Genomic DNA, 19,965 nt, shown 5'->3' on the forward strand with positions numbered 1-19,965 from the left:
ATTTTAATTTTGTTTTATACTTAGGCTTTCTGATGCTGTCACTCATTGGCTATTATGTTTGTTTCTTCCCTACCTCACTAAGTTTCTTGGAGAGCAGGGCTGCACTGTATTTTCTCTTTCTATTTCAATAATGTTTTCTATTAATGATCAAAAAATTTGGCATCCATCCGAATTCAAACAGCAAAAGAACCAAGTTTCATTGCAAATGAACTAGCTAGAATGGGAGTAGACAGGGATTTTCTATAATAGCAGCAGCGCTATGCCCACATAATCTGTTTCCTTTCTGGAGAGAGGCTTTCTAACTTATTATTTTTGTACAACCCTCCACGTCCTCTCATGTACATACGTTTTTCCCTTTTAATACACATTAGTTACCTTTTATCAAAAATAGATTCAACATTAATAACAACAAAAAAAAGTTACCTGACGGAGGGTCCGAGCAACCAATGCCTCTATTACAGGGCCTCTGTCATCATTTAACAGGTGTACCTCATCAATGATTAAGAGTTTTACTAGCATTGACAGAGACATATCGCTGCTTTTGCGAGTAATGACGTCCCATTTCTCTGGTGTTGTCACTATCATCTGAATGGCACAAATTAAAATAACATGCCATGAGTTTTAGCATGTAGATATTAGATTACAAAAATAAAACCAAAATAAGAAAAGAAATAAACCTGAGTTTCTTCAAGCTCATTCTTAGAAAGTTGCATGTCCCCAGTAAGTTCTTTCACAGTCAAGTTCAAGGGAGACAATCTATGGCTAAATGTTGACGTCACCTCTGAAGCTAATGCCTAGAAAGCATGCAACCAGAAATTAACAGTCTGCAAAAAAAATAGGAAAAGAAAAAGAGTTGAATGGAAAAAAATATAAAGTAATTATACCTTCATAGGAGCAACATAAACTATTTTAAACTCATCCTTGTGCAAAAAACCATCCTTGAAGTGTTGTGCAATCTGCATCATAATGTTTTTATCAATAACTAATATATCATACAAAGGGAAGAGAAGAACATATACATGGATGGTTACCAAAAAAGAAGAGAATATGCAAATATTAACACTCAAAATAAGAATTCATCAAGTACATGATGCAGTATATTAACATATAAGAGGCCTTCTAAGGTTAGATCAAAGGTCTAGATGGTGGACTAAGAGCATAAACTAAGCTCAAAATTGACAATAGTCACAACACAGAAAAATAACTGTATGTATTAATTAACACGATGTAAAACTACTTTTTGTTCAAAAGACTCAGGATAGTTCAACATATGACGTCCAAATGGGAAGTACAGTTTTAACAACAGAAATATTTTCTGCAAGACCAGTGTTATAAAAACACAATGCCATTTGTGGTTTTATTTCTTACAATGGTACTTTCAACTACATTTCCTTTCCAGATTTCCAAGTCAAAGAATTAGTGTTTGATTATAGAAGTAATGAGAGGATCTGAGCTCAGCTAATGGATACCTCATGTAATACAGCAATCATAGCTATGTTTGTTTTGCCTGCACCTGTTGGAGCGCAGACCTGCAATTGAATTGATTAAATTGCTTGAGTGATATGAAATAATATAGTTGACAGACTGCTTTAATTTGACACATGACAAGAAAGTAATGACTGACTAGTATATTTTCATTGGTGTGGTAAGTGGTTTGAAATATCCGGCTCTGAATGCGATTGAGGGATTTGTAGCCACGGAAAGCAGCCTGAGCAAAGTCATCTAATTCCTTTATCTCAATCTGATAAAACAAAGCAGAGAAGAAATCAAGGTGAGAAATGAAGGAAGCCTAATCAAATATTCCTACAAATATCAAAGTACTGTGATGCTACCTTATTTGTAAGTCATTATCCAACAAGTAGACAAATTATTGAATTTGTTAATGTCGACTGTGTAGGGGTATTTTAGTCTTTATATTTATGTTTAAGTTGCTGATGTGTAATTTTCTATTAGTAGTTGTGTCCCTCACTTAAGTAGGGGCAAAGGAGTCTTTTTATTATTTAATAGAAACATATAAATTGACCTGGCCGACTAGAGAGAGAGATTTTCTCTCTTGTTCGAACCAGATTTCCCTCCTCTATTTTCTTCTCTTCTCCTTCTCCTTCTCATCTTTCTCTTACTTCTACAGTCATTATTCTAACATAATTCAAGAGCAGATTGGATTATAATATGGTATCAGAGCTAGGTTGAGAAAATCGAATCTGCCCAGAATTCTGATCTTCACGCATCCAGTCTAAAGTTTTCTATTTTTTTTCTTCATCATCAGTTGGAGATAAGGAAAGGGGCTGAAAAGGAGTGATCGCCCTCTTCCCTTGGAGGTTTCTATGCCTCCAGCCATGCAGTTCGTGGGTGGTTGCTGTGGTTTGTAAGAAGACCCCCCCCCCTAATTGATGAAGAGAAGAGGGCTGATTCAAGTGATGCAGTAGAGTGTCAAGTACAGTTTGATTTTCTGGTGATTAGGTAAGTGATTTTTATGCAGTTTTTGTTGAGACACAAATAAAGGGAATACAAGTGTACAAGAAAAGGCCATGCCAGCCTTTAAAGAATGTAACTAACAGCCAACCACTAAAAGAAACTAAATAACAAACTAGACAAGTGGAGAGGCTGGTATAACAGAATTGTAACAGCAGTATATAAATAAGGAAAGGAAGTTAGGAGGGGATTATCAATTTGGAAATACAATCTCTCTCTCTCTCTCTCTCTCTCTCTCTCTCTCTCTCTCACAGAAGGCAGGCTCCCTCGAAAGAGTCCCTGAGTTAGGCAGTACCTAACAAGTTGATATCAAAGCCAAGATGCCAAGCACAAGGTCATCTGCAATGGAGAACAAAATCGACAACATGGAAGAAGAAATGCAAAGAATATCGGCTGACATCAAAGAAATCAAAGAAAGCTTCGCATCCTTGCTTGAACGATTGGCACAGTCACCACCTGCACCGAATCAGGAAGAGCGTAGTGACACCAGTCATCGAAGCGGATCAAGAACAGCAAGAATCGAGTTTCCCATCTTCACAGGGGGAGATCCCACATCCAGGCTTCTGCGAACAGAAAGATACTTCGATTACCACGACACACAAGGACCTGATCGTGTTCCATTAGCTTCTCCACACCTGGAAGGAGAGGTGACCGTCTGGTACCAGTGGTACCGGCGACGGCACCCAAGAGCCACATGGGCAGACTTCACTGACGCCTTAACCATGTGATTTGGAGTCTCGGATTTTGAGAACTATGATGAAAGCCTCACTAAGCTACGACAGACCAGCTCCGTCCAAGATTATCAGATGGCGTTTGAAAGATTAGCTATGCGCGTGCAAGGCTGTCCAGAAAACGCGCTTGTCGGCAGTTTTGTTGGTGGACTCAGGGAAGAATTGCGGCTGAAGGTAAAATCCATGCAGCCCACCACCGTTCTTGAAGCAGCAGCATTAGCTCGACTACATGAAGACAAACTGAATCGGGCAAGAAGGATTAATCGACCTCTGGGAGCTGCAATCAGACCAGGTATACCAAACCCAGAACCAAGTATCTTGGGTAAACCGGAGCCCAGATCAGGAGTAGGAATCACAGGCAAGGACGCCAACTCTAGTTCAGGCCCCGGCTCAGCCAAGAGGTTAACCTGGGCTGAGATGCAAGCCTGACGAGAAAAGGGCCTTTGTTATGCATGTGGAGACAAATTCAGGTCGGGCCATCGCTGTAAGATCCCTCAAGTTTTCTTCCTTCAACCTGAAACCGAATATGTTGAGCAATCAACAGACATTGAAGAGCCAATGGACAACCAAGAATGGGGGCAATGGACAAAGGAATACCCAAAAGTATCCCAGCAAGCCTTGACCGGTCTTGCTTCTTCTCAAACTATGAGAGTAACCGGACTGGTACAAGGGCGCCATGTGTCGGTTTTGATAGACAGTGGCAGCACCCTCAATTTCACTACCCAAACATTGGTTAGACAACTAGGGATTCCGGTCCAACCATGTACAGCCTTCTGGGTGCACGTAGCTAATGGGAGCAACCTGGTGTGCGACAGTACGTGCACAGAATTAAAGATGAAGATACAAGGACATGAGTTCGAGGTAGATCTGCACCCCCTAGAAATCAGTGGGGCAGATGTAGTTCTCAGAGTCCAATGGTTAAGGCAACTAGGGCCGGTGATATGTGATTGAGCCCGTCTCACCATGGATTTTCAAGTGGGCAGCTCACAGGTGCATATTCAAGGGCAGCTGTCCAAGGGTCCAGGACCTATTAGTCTCGCCTCCCTAAGGAAACAGGCAGCAGACCCAGCCCACATCGTTTTAATGCAGATAGACTCCCACGGGAACGGCCCCATTCTAGCCCAAGGAAGCAGATCCGAAGAAGGCCGCACACAATTACAGCAGCTACTTCAGAAGTTCTCTGTGATCTTCCAAGAACCTAAGGAACTACCACCGAAACGTGCCCATGATCATTGCATTCCATTGCTGCCCAGAACTGCACCCACAAATGTAAGGCCCTATCATTACCCCTATTTTCAGAAACTAGAGATTGAGAGGCAAGTGCAAGATATGCTTGACAGGAAAATTATACAACCCAGCCAAAGCCCATTCTCCTCGCCAATATTACTTGTGAAAAAGAAGGATGGGACATGGCGGTTTTGTATAGACTATAGGGCTCTAAACAACATTACTATGAAGGATCGATTTCCCATACCGGTAATCGATGAACTACTAGATGAACTCGGCAGGGCCACCATATTCTCTAAACTAGACCTGAGATCGGGATATCATCAAATTCGGGTCCATGAGGGAGACATCCACAAGACTGCCTTTCGTACACACAAAGGGCATTATGAATTTCTGGTTATGCCATTTGGGTTGACCAATGCGCCAATAACGTTCCAAGCCCTTATGAATGACATATTTCGACCCCATTTGCGCAAATTTATACTCGTCTTTTTTTTTATGATATACTTGTATATAGCGTTACATGGGACGAACACATAGTACATCTACAAATCACCTTGGAACTGCTAAGGACTCATAAACTCCTTGCAAAGGAGTCAAAATGCGCATTTGGACAGACACAAGTAAACTATTTAGGGCACGTGGTCGAAAACGGCAATGTAGCAGCAGACCCGGAAAAGATCCCAAGCATGATAAATTGGCCCCGACCTCAAAATGTTAAGGAGTTACAAGGCTTCTTGGGTTTAACAAGGTACTACCGGCGATTCATTAGAGGATATGGACTGATTGCTGCCCCCTTGACATGTTTACTTAAGAAGAATGGGTTCTACTGGACTAGGGAGGCCTAACAGGCCTTCAAGACACTCAAAACAACTGTCTCGTCCCCATCGATGCTCGCACTTCCAGACTTCTCAAAGGACTTCATCATTGAATGTGATACGTCAAGCCAAGGAGTTGGTGCAGTCCTCATGCAAGAAGAAAGGCCACTAGCGTTTTCAGCAAAGCAATGACAGCACAGAAATGGGCCAAATCAATATACAAACGCGAACTGATAGCAATTGTTCTCGCAGTTCAGAGGTGGTGGCCCTACCTTCTAGGAAGGAGGTCATCATACGAACTGACCACCAGAGCCTGAAATTTCTGTTGGAGCAGTCCGTACTATCCCCGGAACAGCAGCGATGGATACCCAAATTACTTGGCTACGATTATGTCATTAAATACAAGGCAGAGCACACTAACAAGGTGGCGGATGCACTGCCACGCCAGCCACAACTATTTCCATTACTTCTCACAGGCCCAACATGTTCCATCATGGGTTAGCTAAGGGAAGAAGCTGAAAGGCACCCACAACTGAGCAAGCTGCATTCACAGGTCCAAGAGGATCCTACTAGCCACCTAGGGTACACAGTGGAGATTAACTTGCTGCTGTATAAACGCCGAATGGTGATACCATAGGATTCAGCCCATATTCAGCAGCTTCTGGAAGTGTTCCACTCATCCCCAGCAGAAGGACACTCAGGGATCCTACGCACTTACAAGAGACTAGCCACCCAATTCCACAGGAAAGGCATGCCAAATTCGGTCCAAAAATTCATAGCCGAATGCGTCATTTGCCAGAAAAATAAAACGGATACCCGGTCTCCAGCAAGACTGCCACAACCACTCCCAATTCCTACACAAGTGTGGGTAGATATAACCATGGACTTTATAACGGATCTCCCCTTTTCCTATGGCAAGTCCGTCATTCTCGTAGTGGTTGATAGATTCACCAAATACTGCCATTTTCTCCCTCTGTCCCACCCCTTTACAGCCTCCATGGTGGTTGAGATTTTTACTAAGGAGGTGGCACGACTGCATGGTACCCCTAACTCTATTGTCTCAGACCGCGACCCTATTTTTATGAGTTGTTTCTGAGCAGAACTTTTTCGACTACAGGGAGTGAAACTCTTCAAATCTACCAGCTACCACCCTCAAACAGATAGGCAGACTGAGGTGGTCAACCGGAGTTTGGAAACCTATCTAAGGTGCTATGCAGGGGATAGGCCACATCAGTGGCTCAAGTGGCTTCATTGGGCGGAATGGTGGTACAATACCACGTATCATAGTGCAACAGGAATGACTCCCTTCCGGGTTCTATATGGACGAGACCTACCTCCCCTACTCCCATATGAGAAAATGCCTACAGCAGTAGCAGCAGTAGAGACCAACTCCTCCAGCGAGATAGGGTGTTACAAGATCTAAATCCCACTCCATTGAGCCCAACAATGGATGGCAAGAAGGCATAGGCCTGTCTAGCACCAGATTGGGGAGCAAGTCTTCCTTAAATTACAACCATACAAGCAAGTTTCAGTAGCAGGCCACCAGTGGAACAAACTGAGCCCTAAGTAGTTTGGTCCATTTCGGATTGTGGAACGCATTGGGTCGGTGGCATACAGGCTTGACCTCCCAGCAACATCAAAATTACACCCTATATTCCATGTATCCCTATTGAAGAAATGGCAAAAAACAGGAGCAATAACAACAACCACCCTCCCATCATTCTCGGAAGATGGCCAAGTTCAAATTGAGCCCACTCAGATAACAGATTTTGGATGGATACGCAAAGGGAATCACATCAAACCAAAGGCATTGGTGGTATGGTCAGGTCCCAATTGAGGATGCAACTTGGGAACCTTACTTGGATTTACAGAATAGATTCCCACATCTTGACCTTGAGGGCAAGGTCGCTTTCAAGGGAGGAGGGACTGTTGAGACACAAATAAAGGGAAAACAAGTGTACAAGAAAAGGCCACGCCAGCCTTTAAAGAATGTAACTAACAGCCAACCACTAGAACAAACTAAATAACACACTGGACAAGTGGACTGGACAAGTGGAAAGGCTGGTATAACAGAAGTGTAACAGCAGTATATAAATAAGGAAAGGAAGTTAGGAGGGGATTATCGATTTGGGAATACAATCTCTCTCTCTCTCTCTCTCTCTCTCTCTCTCTCTCTCTCTCTCTCTCTCAGGAGGCAGGCTCCCTCGAAAGAGTCCCTGAGTTAGGCAGTACCTAACAGTTTTTAGTGTGAATCAAATGGTAGATGTGTTCCAAGTCGTGTGGTGAAAATTGAGGTTGTAGTGTGTTAGGGTTTGTGCAGAATTCAGTGTGGTTTGAAGAGGGAGTGATCTTCGAGTAGTGTGGTGAGTTTTCAGGTAGTCGTGTGGTAGGGTTGTGGTGTAGAGAGTGAAGAATTCAGCAATAACAGGTGCTGAGAACAGTGTGGTTTAGCGTGCAGTGTGGTGAGAGGTGAAATAAGAAAAAAAAATTCAGCCATGGGAAACAACAGTGAAAGTAAAACTAGTGTGATGGTTCCCACTGACTACCTGAATGTTCAGATGACCTCTATCTAGTTGAATGGAGAAAATTATGTACCTTGGGCGAAATCTGTAGAAGTCTTTCTTAAAGCAAAGAAGAAAGTGAAGCACACAAGGGAGAAAAAAACCTCTACTGAATCTCATGAGTATGGTGACTGGAACAAGAAGACGCATAGATTATTACATGGTTATGGAATAGTATAGAACCCAAGGTTAGTATGAATCTCAGGTTTCTCGATATTGCCAAGGAAGTTTGAGACCATGCTAAGAAGTTGTATTCGGGACAAGACAACACAACTAGAGTATATTAGTTGTATCAGGAATACTTTAAGCAACAGGGTAATCAAAGTCTTGAGGAATTCTATGCTAACATGAGAAACCTTCATAATAGTTGAAAAACAGCCCACTTGATGTATGGAACTGTTTGAGATTAGATGCAAACCAAAAAATAAACAAACAAGAGAGGAAGAGAGGAGAGAGCTAGCGGCAATGAGTGTTAGAGAGTAAGAGGTTCGAACATAACCTCTCTCTAACACTCTAAACATCTTATTAATAAGTTAAGCTTTGACAAATTACAGAGAGGCCCTTGAGTGGGCAGGAAAATACAAAAACAGAACATTGCAGAGTATGGGCCCAGAATAAGGTCCACAACAGAGAGAAACATAACATAACATGAAATGACAGTCTATGGGCCATTCGGCCCATCTTCTCTACAGTAATGAGCTGAATGTGTATCACCCCCTCACCTCTAATGTTAAAATTCAGCAACAGTAAAGAGAACAACTAGATGTGACCAGATTTTTTGTGGGGCTGAAGTCTAAATAAGAACCAGCGCGGACACATATACTAGGAGGATCAGCTCTCCCTTCCTTAGAAGAGGTATTTGCTCGACTTAGGAGGATTTCTATTGGATCTACTGAGAATTCTAGTGTCTTTGATAGATCAGCCTTTGTAGTATCAAGGGGTCGTGCTGTTAGAGGTGGAGCTTGGGGAGCTCAATCTGGTCGTAGTGGTAGAAGTGAACCGGTATATGGCCGTAGTGGTGGTGGTGGACCTATGTATAATCGTGGCACTAGTCGTATTGGAGGTCGAGATTCAGGGGGAGTCCGTGGTAGAGGACGCAGTTCTAGTCCAAGAAGATGTACACATTGTGGTATGGATGGACATACCATCAATTATTGCTATAATTTGCATGCTCCACCTTTAACTTGGGCCAATCATGCCATGACCAGTGATAACAGCTTCAGACAGGAGAACCATTCAGCTGATCAGATGCCCCCTATATCCACAAATGTTCACGAGAAGGAGATGATGAGTGTTCCCCGTGATGAGTATGAGAGGTTTATTCAGGCCACATCTCAACAGAATACAACCACTCTTGCACACTCAAGTATGGCTTGTCTGGCATCCAAACCCAATCCTGGATTATTGACTCTGGGGCCTCCGATCGCATGACTAGAACTCCAGGTGTGTTTTCTTCCCTCTCTCACTGCCCAACATCACAATCTGTTACCCTTGTCAATGGTTCCACATCCTCCATTTGAGGTGTTGGTAATGTTAACATGGACCCTTTATCTTTATCCTCAGTTTTGTATGTCCCCAAATTTCCTTTTAACCTTTGACAAAGTCTCTTAATTGCTCTATCACATTTTACCCTTCTTCGTGTGTTTTTCAAGATCTCAACACAGGGATGAAGATTGGTGGAGGGCATGAAACCGGTGGATTGTATTACCTTGATGGTGGTGGAAGTACATCAACAACTCTCCAGACATCTCTTTCTCCTCTCCAGTGGCACTATCGATTTGGTCATCTGTCACTTAAAGTTTTGAAGTCTCTTGTTCCTTCGTTGAGTCATCTTTTTGTTTTGGATTGTGAGTCATGTCAGTTGGGGAAACATCACCGTGTTCCCTTTGGTCCTAGGGTTGATAAACGTATATTGAGTCCTTTTTCTTTAGTTCATTAAGATGTTTAGGGTCCTAATAAAGCAATGTCATACAATGGTTATAGATACTTTGTTGTTTTTGTTGATGATTAATCAAGGATGACGTGGCTTTATCTAATGAAAGAAAGGAATGAATTGTTTACCATTTTCCAAAAAATTTATGCTGAAATTCGCAACCAATTTGGTGTACACATTAAAATTCTTCGTTCCGATAATGGTCGTGAATATTTTTATACACCATTTTAGGAATATTTGGAACAACATGCCATTATCCATCAGATTTCATGTACCTACACCCCGCAACAAAATGGGATGGCTGAGAAAAAGAATCATCACCTTTTGGAAACTGCTCGATTCCTCATGCCCTATATGAATGTACCCAAACCTTTTTGGAGTGATGTTGTGCTTACTTCTTGCTTCCTAATTAACCGGATGCCCGCGTCCATCCTTGATGGTCATTCTCCTTTCACCACTTTGTTTCCTACCTTGTCTTCGTTTCCCCTTTCTCCTCAGGTTTTTGGGTGTGTCTGTTTTGTTCATAATCTGGGACCAGGAAGGGATAAGTTAGATGCACGATCCATTAAGCGTATCTTCCTTGGCTATTCCCAGACCCAAAAAGGGTATGTGTTATAATCCTAGTTCTTGGCATTCCTTTATGTGTGTTGATATTACTTTCTTTGAGTCCACTCCGTTTTCTTCGAGGTCAGGTGATGTTTCATCCTCCTCACCACCTCCTCTTCCACTTCCAGTTGCGGATCCCATTCCACTTGTTCCAGTTGTGACCAAATCTTTGCCTCCGGTGCCACCGCTTGTTGAACGGCCACCTATTCGTCAAGTGTATACACATTGCCAACATGTATCAGCTCCTCCTCCAGCTCCATCATCGTCGACAGATCTAGTAGTTGTTCCCACACTAGCCCCAACCCCGATTTCTAAACTTGATCTTCCAATTGCCTTACGGAAGGGTAAACGCAGTTGCACCCTTCATCCTATTTCTAATTACGTTTCTCTCACTCACTTTTCTACTTCCCATCGCCAGTTTATCTCATTGTTATCCTCTGTTGTTGTTCCTACGGGTGTCCAGGAAGCTCTTGCCTCTCTAGGGTGGCTCCATGTAACGGAAGAACTCTCAACTCTAACTCATAAGCATACATGGGACTTCACCACACTTCCTCCTGGTAAGCAGGTTGTTTGTTGTAAGTGGGTATACACTGTTAAGTATTTACCTGATGGTAGTGAAGAGCGGTTAAAAGCTAGGCTGGTTGCCAAAGGGTACTCCCAAACATATGGCATTGACTACACGGAGACCTTCTCTCCGGTTGCTAAGATTGGTTCAATTCGTGTTGTGATATCTCTAGCTACTATGTATGATTGGCCTCTCTTTCATCTTGACATCAATAATGCTTTCTTACATGGTAATCAACTTGAGAAAGTCTATATACAGCAACCACCGGGGTTTGTTGCTCAGGGGGAGGGTGGTAAGGTGTGCAGACTAAAGAAGGTATTTATGGACTTAAACAGTCTCCTCGTGCGTGGTTTGGTAGATTTAGTGAGGTGGTAAAGAAGTTTGGTATGAAGCAGTGCTAGGTTGATCACTCAATCTTCAGTCATGACTATCAAGTTGGAAATATCCTATTGGTGGTATATGTAGATGATATTGTCATCACCGGGAATGATAAAGTGGGAATTGATAGGTTGAAGATCTTTCTACAGGAACACTTTCAGACAAAGGACCTTGGTAAACTAAAGTACTTCTTGGGGATAGAAGTAGCAAAGTCTAAGCATGGTATTAATTTGTGTCAAAGGAAATATGTTCTTGATTTGTTGGAAGAAACAGGATTGTTAAGCGTCAAACCAACTGAAACACCTATGGAAGTAAATACCAAGATGAGCAGTGATATAGGTGAAGAGTTTGAAGATCCTGGAAGGTACCGACGGTTGCTAGGTAAACTAAACTACCTAACCGTTACTCAGCCAGATATTTCATTTATGGTTAGTGTGGTAAATCAGCTCATGCAAAAACCTCGGGTTCTACATTGGGATGTAGTTCTAAGGATTGTGAAGTATTAAGGGGGCTCTTGGTCATGGCTTGATATATAGAAGTGGAGGAAAAATTGAAATAAAGGGATATATTGATGTTAATTGGGTTGGCTCTATATCTGACAGGAGATCAACTACAGGCTATGTACTTTCCTTGGGGGTAATCTGGTGACATGGAAAAGTAAGAAATAGATGGCAAGAAGCAATGCAGAGGCAGAATATAGAGCTATGGCACATACTACTTGTGAATTAGTGTGGCTGAGAAATCTTCTATAGGAGATGGGATATTCTATTCACACTCCAATGAAGCTCTATTGTGACAATCAGGTTGCAGTCCATATCTCTTCTAATCTGGTGTTTCATGAGAGAACCAAGCATAAAGAGGTTGACTGTCACTTTGAGAGAGAAGGTGCTGAGTGGAGTGATAGATACTACAAATGTTAACACAGGAAACCAATGGGCGTCTTCACCAAAGGGTTGAGTCGGGGGAGAGTGGACTACGTATGTAACAAGTTGGGACTATATGATATATACTCACCAGCTTGAGGGGGAGTGTTAATGTCGACTGTTGTTAGTGGAAAATTTTTTTTTAGTATAATTTCTCACATAACATAATTCACCCAATTAGACTAATAACTAGGTTTTTTGTTATTTGGGTAAACTCAATTCGAGAAATCACATAGATATTCCCTTAATTACATCTCTGCTAAGTATGAATTTTCTATAGAATTTTCCTTTGAAAATTCTGGTATATATTCCCTCTTTATTTGAGAGAAAACCAGCATATAAAGAAACATTGTATGCATAGCAAGTAAATAGGCATCATAAAAAGCAGGTTTCATCAATAAGGCTACAAATGGCCTTTAAATTGTGGTTGTGTGCATTATCATGCTGTGAGGAACCATAATCAGCCAAATTTCATGAACAAGGTTGTAGATGGTTTTTCCCCTCACACGTAGGTTAAGACGTTGTGAGGAACCATAATCAGCCAAGTTTCATGAACAAGGCTGTAGATGGTTGTCTCCTTACATGTATTTCAATATGAAACAAGGAAAAAAAGAAAAATAAAAGGAAGAAAGAAAGGAGTGAGAGGAATAGATAGAGTATGGCCTTCCATCTCGTGTGGGAAGCACAAGGAAAATTATATTGAAGAGGTGTAGGAAGGAAACCAGATTCCCTACCTTCTTCCTTTTTCTTTTATGCTCTCCACACCAATCTTCTTCTCTTTTCCCTTCCCACTTGTTTCTTAATGCTAGAAATCCTACAGATAAATTAGTAATAGCCAATAAAAAGGCATTAGCCCCTTCTCCTTGTAGTAGAGGGGTTTATATGGAGGAGGGAGGTGGTTAAGTAACTCCCCGCTCCTCTCTTCTTAGAGTGTCAAGTGTCGCCCCACTTAAAATGGGTTAAGGAGGGAAAAGAAAACTCTTCCTTCCTAAGGTGACAAGTGTCCCCCCACTTAAAGTGGTTAAAAGGAGGGAAAATAATTCTCTCTCCCTTAGGGTGACATGTGTCCCCCCACTTAAAGTGGTTAGAGGAGGGAAAATAACTCTCTCCCCTACGGTGACATGTGTCCCCCCACTTCAAGTGGTTAAAGGAGGGAAAATAGTCATCTTGTTAGAATAGGACAAGTGGCATCCCCTCATAAATAAGTGGGACACCTCACAATTAATTAATCAAAATGGGTTTATTCTTTTAGGGCCTGTTGTTCCATTAAATGGGCTCTACTACAGGCCCATTAAATGCTTATTGCATTATAAATAAGCCCAAATAACTTGGGGCTTGTTGCTCACTAAACTAGACTGTAGGCCCCTTTCTTTAATAAAATGTTTCAGCCCACCAATAAGACTGATTGGGCTTATAAGAAAGCCCTTTTCTCTTCTTTAGTATTATTTTTTTAAGCTGACTGGGAATATCTTAATGACCTGCTCCCAGCCCAGCAAATTTAAGGACTTAACAATTGTGTAGGGGTATTTTAGTCTTTATGTTTATGTTTAAGTTGCTGATGTGTAATGTTCTATTAGTAGTTGTGTCCCTCACTTAAGTAGGGGCAAAGGAGTCTTTTTATTATTTAATAGAAACATATAAATTGACCTGGCCGACTAGAGAGAGAGAGATTTTCTCTCTTGTTTGGACCAGATTTCTCTCCTCTATTTTCTTCTCTTCTCATCTTTCTCTTACTTCTACAGTCATTATTCTAACAGAATTCAAGAGCAGATTGGATTATAATAGAATTAAACCCACAACAGTATTTTGCAAAAAGATTATTATATGTTTTGGGAGGAAAGCCAATGTAATTATTCAAATAACTCTAAAGTTAACTTAAATCATTTTGTGCTTCAAAAAGTAAAATGATAATACTGCTTAAAGGAAGTGTTGTTAGAACACTTTTTTCTAAAGGAATCTACAAGAACACGCGACACCAGTGGAACTTCGAATATGCAACCTGCAACTAACAGAACCAAATTTAGATTTGATGCTGGTTCAGTGGGAAAAAGGAAACCTGCAATAGGATGGAAAAGGAAGCAGCAAAAGGAATAAGATTGACCAATGAGGACCAAATGAGCTTGAAAATGAATGTTTGTATTTTTAGAGCAGAAATGGGAAAGGCAGGGTATGGCACATCTTTTCTTCTGATCCTATAATCTAGGAAGCTTCCAGGATGTAAAATTTCATCCTAGCCTTTTTTTTTAAGGTTCCAGGATGTAAAATTCCATCCTTCAACTTTCTTTTAAGCTTCCAGGATGATTTACAATCATCCTTAGCCTTTCTTGTAAGATTAAATTGTACAAAATTGCACATTCTGGAGCGGACTTGCACAAAGGATTATTTCCCTTTCTTACATCAGAACATTCATTTCCTTATTTATCAATAAAGAAATTCCACAGAACTTTCACAAATCACATCAGAATCATGAGATTTTAGGCACATTGGCTAGGTAATTAACTAATCTTTCCTGTTCAAGTAGATATTAGACTCATCATCTCTTTGCACCATAATATTTTTTATCATTTCTCACTTGAATTTGACCACTAAGTTCCTCAGCTGAAAACATTATAGGCCATAGCTTCACCTAAAATCTAGGTTTTCTTTATAGTTATGTTCTGTTATTTAAGCAACGCAAACTCAGTTCTTGTTTTCTGATCCATTGAACTTAACCCAAACATTTAAAATGAGATTACTATGAAAAAAAGCATCTAAAAACGAGTTGGTTTTGCCATAATCAGTTAAAAGAAGGGAATACATCAGAAAATTGCAATTTTTGTGCTATCTAAGAAAGTAAGGTTTGGTTAAAACAATAGGGATTATGTCTAAGATTGGGAAATATGTTTGGTATATTTTATATGTCAAAACCCACGGAAATGAAAACACTTAATTAGGAATTATTAGGAAATTATAAATTTTCTAAACCTTGCCTAGTTTGTACCAAATGAAATCACAGTCAAGTAACCTAAATTAAATGCTACTTTCTTTCAAACCTTAGCTCATAAACCATAGAAGCCAACAAGTATGTTAACCTGAATCTAATAAAGGACAGCTAAAAAATAGAAATTACCAGCTTCTCTCCAGGTTTCATTTGTGAAGTTTGTGTGGGTGGAATTCGCACTTCCTCATAGCCCTTAAAATGCTTCCTCACAGTTCCTTGAGGAAGAGCACTTACTGGTAACGAGTGGGGCCCTTGGCCATTTCCAATCAGATAATCAATGGGGTTCTTCCATTCACTTGCTTGAATTAAGGAAGAGAAACTTCCTGCTGACAAGTCATGCTCAGCCTCATGTTCAGTCCCACGTCTATGCCGTTTTTCCTCCTTGCGTCGAAGTTTATCAATTTGTCGTTCAGATTCAGTTTGGATGGTAACCTGGATGAAGAAGAATGGGTGTGAATTTTAAAGGACTCATTAAGTCCTTTAGATGAATGAACCGGTAAGCTAATGAAAATAGTTTCTCTTTAATGTAAAACCTATGTACCTGTGTTCCATAGCTGGGCATTCGTGATTGGACACTTGAAGCCATTTTCTCAGATTTCAGTACAAGCATCCCATGATGGATGGCATCAACAAGTTCCTTCCGGTGCTGGAAAAAAACAATACAGCTAAACATAATTTCTAAGACAAGCAAAACTTCCTCCATACATGAAAGCATGTCTATGCAACAAGGGAGGCGCCTTGTCACCTAGGTGGATTTTTATTTTTTTTTTGATGAATAATTGATTACTTCATTGAATTTTAAGGAAAGTGTACAAGAGAAAGTGAGAGAGAGACAAGCTCTCTTATCTCTCCCCTTTAACTTTAGTTATAATTACAATTACAGTAGTGCCCAAAATGTTTGAATTCTCCCAACCCCTTGCTTGGCCAGTGCATCAGCCATTGAATTAGCTGTTCTTTTCACCTACTGTATTCTCAGTTCCATGTCCTTTGTGATCCATCTGAATTTTTTCTTCTCGTTATTATACTTCCACATCCTACTTTCGTCATCCAGTAGCCAAGCCACTACCAGTTTGGAATCCCCTTCAATGATTAGCTTTCTAGCATTCATGGTTGTAAACCTTTACACTCCTTCCATAACTGCCATTACTTCCGCTCTTAGTGAGTCTCCTTCACCTGCTGGGCCTTAGAATAATGCACACACTTTACCCTCCTCATCCCTGAATACACCTCCAATTCCTGACCTTCCTGGGTTTCCCATGCTACTGCCGTCAAAATTAAGCTTTATAAATCCTATTTCAGGAGGGTCCAGATAGGAATAACAGGATGCTTATTGACATTTGAATCTGCCACTATTTTCCAGTTTCTATGATATCATCAATGGATATATGTGAGAAGTTTCCTAAGGATTTCAGCCATTGAGCCGCTCTAATCAGAATTGATTCAATCATGGCCTCTTTTGTTCTCTCCTTTTCTCTAAAAATCCACCTAGGTGGATTTTCTCAAATGAAAAAAAATGAATCCTATGATAGTTTCCTAAGTTCCATTGCAATTAGCATCGTCAATTAATAAGTATCTATAATTTTCATAAAAAAAGTACAAACCTCATATTCAAATATAGAAAACCAACATATTTATGAGAAGATAAATTTCAGAAAATATAGGGGCTAGCCCCTGCTTCTTGTCCTAGGAAAAGAAGAAAAGAAAAGGTAGAAGAAGAAGAAGAAGAATGTGTTTATTGGACAAAATCTTAAGTTCTTTTTAGCTTATTGGTTCAGATTTTTAAGTCATTGAGGGTTCAAAATAGCATACAACAACATGTGTGTTGGTTGAACCCTAACAAATAAGAAAATAGTAAAAAAGAAATTAGTATATAAACCCACAAAATGAATATTTTAGTTTCGGAATGTTTATTTTATAATTACATTTTCAAAAAATTAAGAATACAAAAGTATTTCATAGTGCATTTACAAATTAGTTTGGTGAATAAGCAAGGTGACCGTCCTTGAGCGCCTCGTCACCTTGAAAACTATGCTAGCAGTTATATGAAATTATGTCCATTCAGAACATATTATCAACCAATCACAGACCAGGCATCTATGATCAAATGGTGCAAATAAAGAAGATCACACTCCCAAATTTAAATAAGGTATGCTGGGGGTTTGGGTATCGCATGGAGCCAAGTTGAGAATGTGGTTAAGGAGTTCCATTTGGTGCTATTTTGAGACATTGTTGAGTTAGGAACCTTAAGTGTTTTAGGAAATTTAGGAACCTTAAGTGTTTTAGGAAATTTAGTCTGCCTAATGGCATTTGAAACATCAGAGGGTTCTATTGTTTTCATAGAATCTATTATCATTTGAAAAGTCTGTTACTTCAGTAGATGCATTTTCTTCCCCTCATCATTAACGCTTGGTTGCCAAGCTGTTAGGTATGGAATGTCTTGAATTGGGCTTTTCTGTTTCCTTCTCCAGGACAAAGTAACTTATTTATCACTAACCAGAGAGAGGGAGAAAGAGAAAGACAGGGACATTGACAAAAATTTTTTAAAAATATGCTATAAAAACAAGTGGAAAATATCCTAGAACATGGATAATAAAAATGAACCTAAAGAAACAAAACATTATGTTTAACGCAAGTAATACGATCTTCCAGAACAGAAATCTTACCAATAAAAGATCTTGAACAGTTTCAAATGCACTATCACCAACAAGATCCAACAGATCTCCAGCTATCTTAACAACAGTAATCAAAACCAGTAAGATCATATGTTCAATGATACTGTAGCATGCATACAATATGCATATATGTATATGTGGAACTGTATTGAAATGCACAATGCAGTTCAGAAAAGATGAGCTAAAGTACCTCATCACCAGGTTTGTCTGAATCGAGCACCCTACAAAGGGCCATTGCTAATTCATCTGCTGAAAGTTTAGAACCTCGTTCTTTCACTATCTGATCACATGCATCGCTTAACCATCTCAAATTTACAGTTCCCCTGTCAATATCAGAATGTTGATGTGTAGCATCAGCATAGCCATACCATTCTTCCTGAAGTGAACTAGCAGTCCCAGGGATCTCATCATCCAGTAATTCCTCGTTCTCCAAAGGTACATCCACCAGAAACCTAGCCGGTTCGTGGAAAGGAAGATCATTACCAAATTCAATTAAACTATCTCCTCTTCCTTCCGTTTTCTTTTCCAGGACGGCTGCAACATCACGGTCACTAGGCTGCATAGCGTAAAGCATTTGAGCCAGCAAAGCAGCTTTCCGCAAATTAGCATCTGAGACAGAAAATCCGATAAGCTTTTGCAGCTCTCCCCTGAAATATGCAAAATCCAATGTACATTTCGAGGTTAACTATATGTTGTTTCAGTTGCATTAAACGTATTAAATTAGAACAACGCGAAATCTATAAAACTGCATTTTGCACGAGTAAAACAACGGTTTTTATCAAAGATAAAAGTTTAAACAGTTCAGATGCTACTAAATGCTTACTTCTTCTCTGCAATCCATTTGCTGTCTTCGCATTGTTCTCCTGGATTGCAAAAAATATCATAAACGGTTTTTGCCACTTCGCGAAATTCTTCTGGTGCCACTTCGCCATCGATCAACTCCACAACCGCACCAAGATATTGTCGGTATGCTTGACGAACTTCAGTTGAAGCTGCACTAGGAGCCAAGGACGGCATATTGATAAATTACAAATTATAAATATAAATAAAAAAAACGGATTTTTTTAGAAGGCCGTAAAAACAGGAATGAAGAAGAAATTACGCAAGCATGTATATAATTCCATATTCTCCTACCTTCTCCCCATCGATAAACTATCGTTCGCGCGAGTTCCGAATCATCTAGAGAGTTTCCAGACCTAATCATAAAATTATAAAATGAAGAGTGAAATCAGAATCAACTGAATTACGGGAAATCAAGCAGGAATTCAAGTAACATTAGCAACGCAAGTGTATCATAAAAATTATCTGCAAAATTGGCTCAAAATGCTGATGGAATATTTCGATATTGAAATCAGATTGAAGGACCGTTGAAACTGGAAGAGAAATGTACTTCTGAGGTTTATGATTTTGGAGAATGGTTTTGCGTTGCAAGTAGGCTTGATCGACATCATAGTGGTCTCTCAGCGAATTCGTCAAGCGAGGCAACTGAAGGAGCATCTTCTTTTAGGTTAGGCCGCAGAACCCTGTAAACTTTTTACTTGCCGGATGAGCAAAGTGTCGCAGCAACTGGAAAAACGAAGACGGAATTCGAAACTTTCAGTGCTTCAAGTTCAAGCATAAACCTCAGTATGTGAATTACGAAGTGGTGAATGGTGATGGTAAACCCTCGGACGGTTGAAGTTTCAAGTATTTGGAGTTCATATGGGGTTACAGACGAATCGGATCGAATCGGATGTACCAAGGCATGGATCTGAGTTACCAATATTCGGATCCTATTCGAATATGTCGAATTCGGATTGCAGTCGGATATTGAAAACCGTTAATATACTAACAACTAAAGATTACCAACTATTTTGATAATGTACATCATGAATCAACGTTTTAAAAAACGATCCGAAAATGGAACCGTCCTGACCACCAGTTCTTAGGTCAACAGTTCGACCATCTGGTTCAAATGAATTCTGATAATAAATTTTAAAATTTTTAAAATGGTTAAAATCATTGAATAAATTAAAGGATTGACAGTTTGACTGCTTGGATCAACAAATTGTTGATTTTTTCAATGGTTTTTTACCAAAATTGGGTTTTGAATAAAACAT

At 40.1% G+C, this 19,965-nt stretch overlaps 1 protein-coding gene across 2 annotated transcripts in view; it reads right to left on the reverse strand.

The window, feature by feature from the left end:
* The window catches only part of LOC148854467 (U5 small nuclear ribonucleoprotein helicase), a 169,072-nt gene extending 149,507 nt beyond the window's left edge, over positions 1–19,565 (reverse strand). For both annotated transcript variants that reach the window (XM_088986817.1, XM_088986816.1), the window contains exons 1-12: positions 19,257–19,565; positions 19,001–19,062; positions 18,690–18,858; positions 18,057–18,513; positions 17,858–17,923; positions 15,736–15,840; positions 15,324–15,626; positions 1,625–1,741; positions 1,470–1,529; positions 885–956; positions 678–794; positions 424–585 (exon numbers count right to left, since the gene is read on the reverse strand). In XM_088986817.1, coding sequence (XP_088842943.1) covers positions 424–585; positions 678–794; positions 885–956; positions 1,470–1,529; positions 1,625–1,741; positions 15,324–15,626; positions 15,736–15,840; positions 17,858–17,923; positions 18,057–18,513; positions 18,690–18,858; positions 19,001–19,062; positions 19,257–19,363 — 1,797 coding nt within the window. In that variant the 5' untranslated portion in view covers positions 19,364–19,565. The remainder of the gene's footprint in view (positions 1–423; positions 586–677; positions 795–884; positions 957–1,469; positions 1,530–1,624; positions 1,742–15,323; positions 15,627–15,735; positions 15,841–17,857; positions 17,924–18,056; positions 18,514–18,689; positions 18,859–19,000; positions 19,063–19,256) is intronic.
* Between the last annotated feature and the right edge of the window lie 400 nt (positions 19,566–19,965).

Source organism: Nelumbo lutea, chromosome 4 (assembly GCF_056320005.1).
Source record: "Nelumbo lutea isolate HS-2025 chromosome 4, American lotus-T2T, whole genome shotgun sequence".
In the NCBI taxonomy this organism is placed as follows: domain Eukaryota; kingdom Viridiplantae; phylum Streptophyta; class Magnoliopsida; order Proteales; family Nelumbonaceae; genus Nelumbo; species Nelumbo lutea.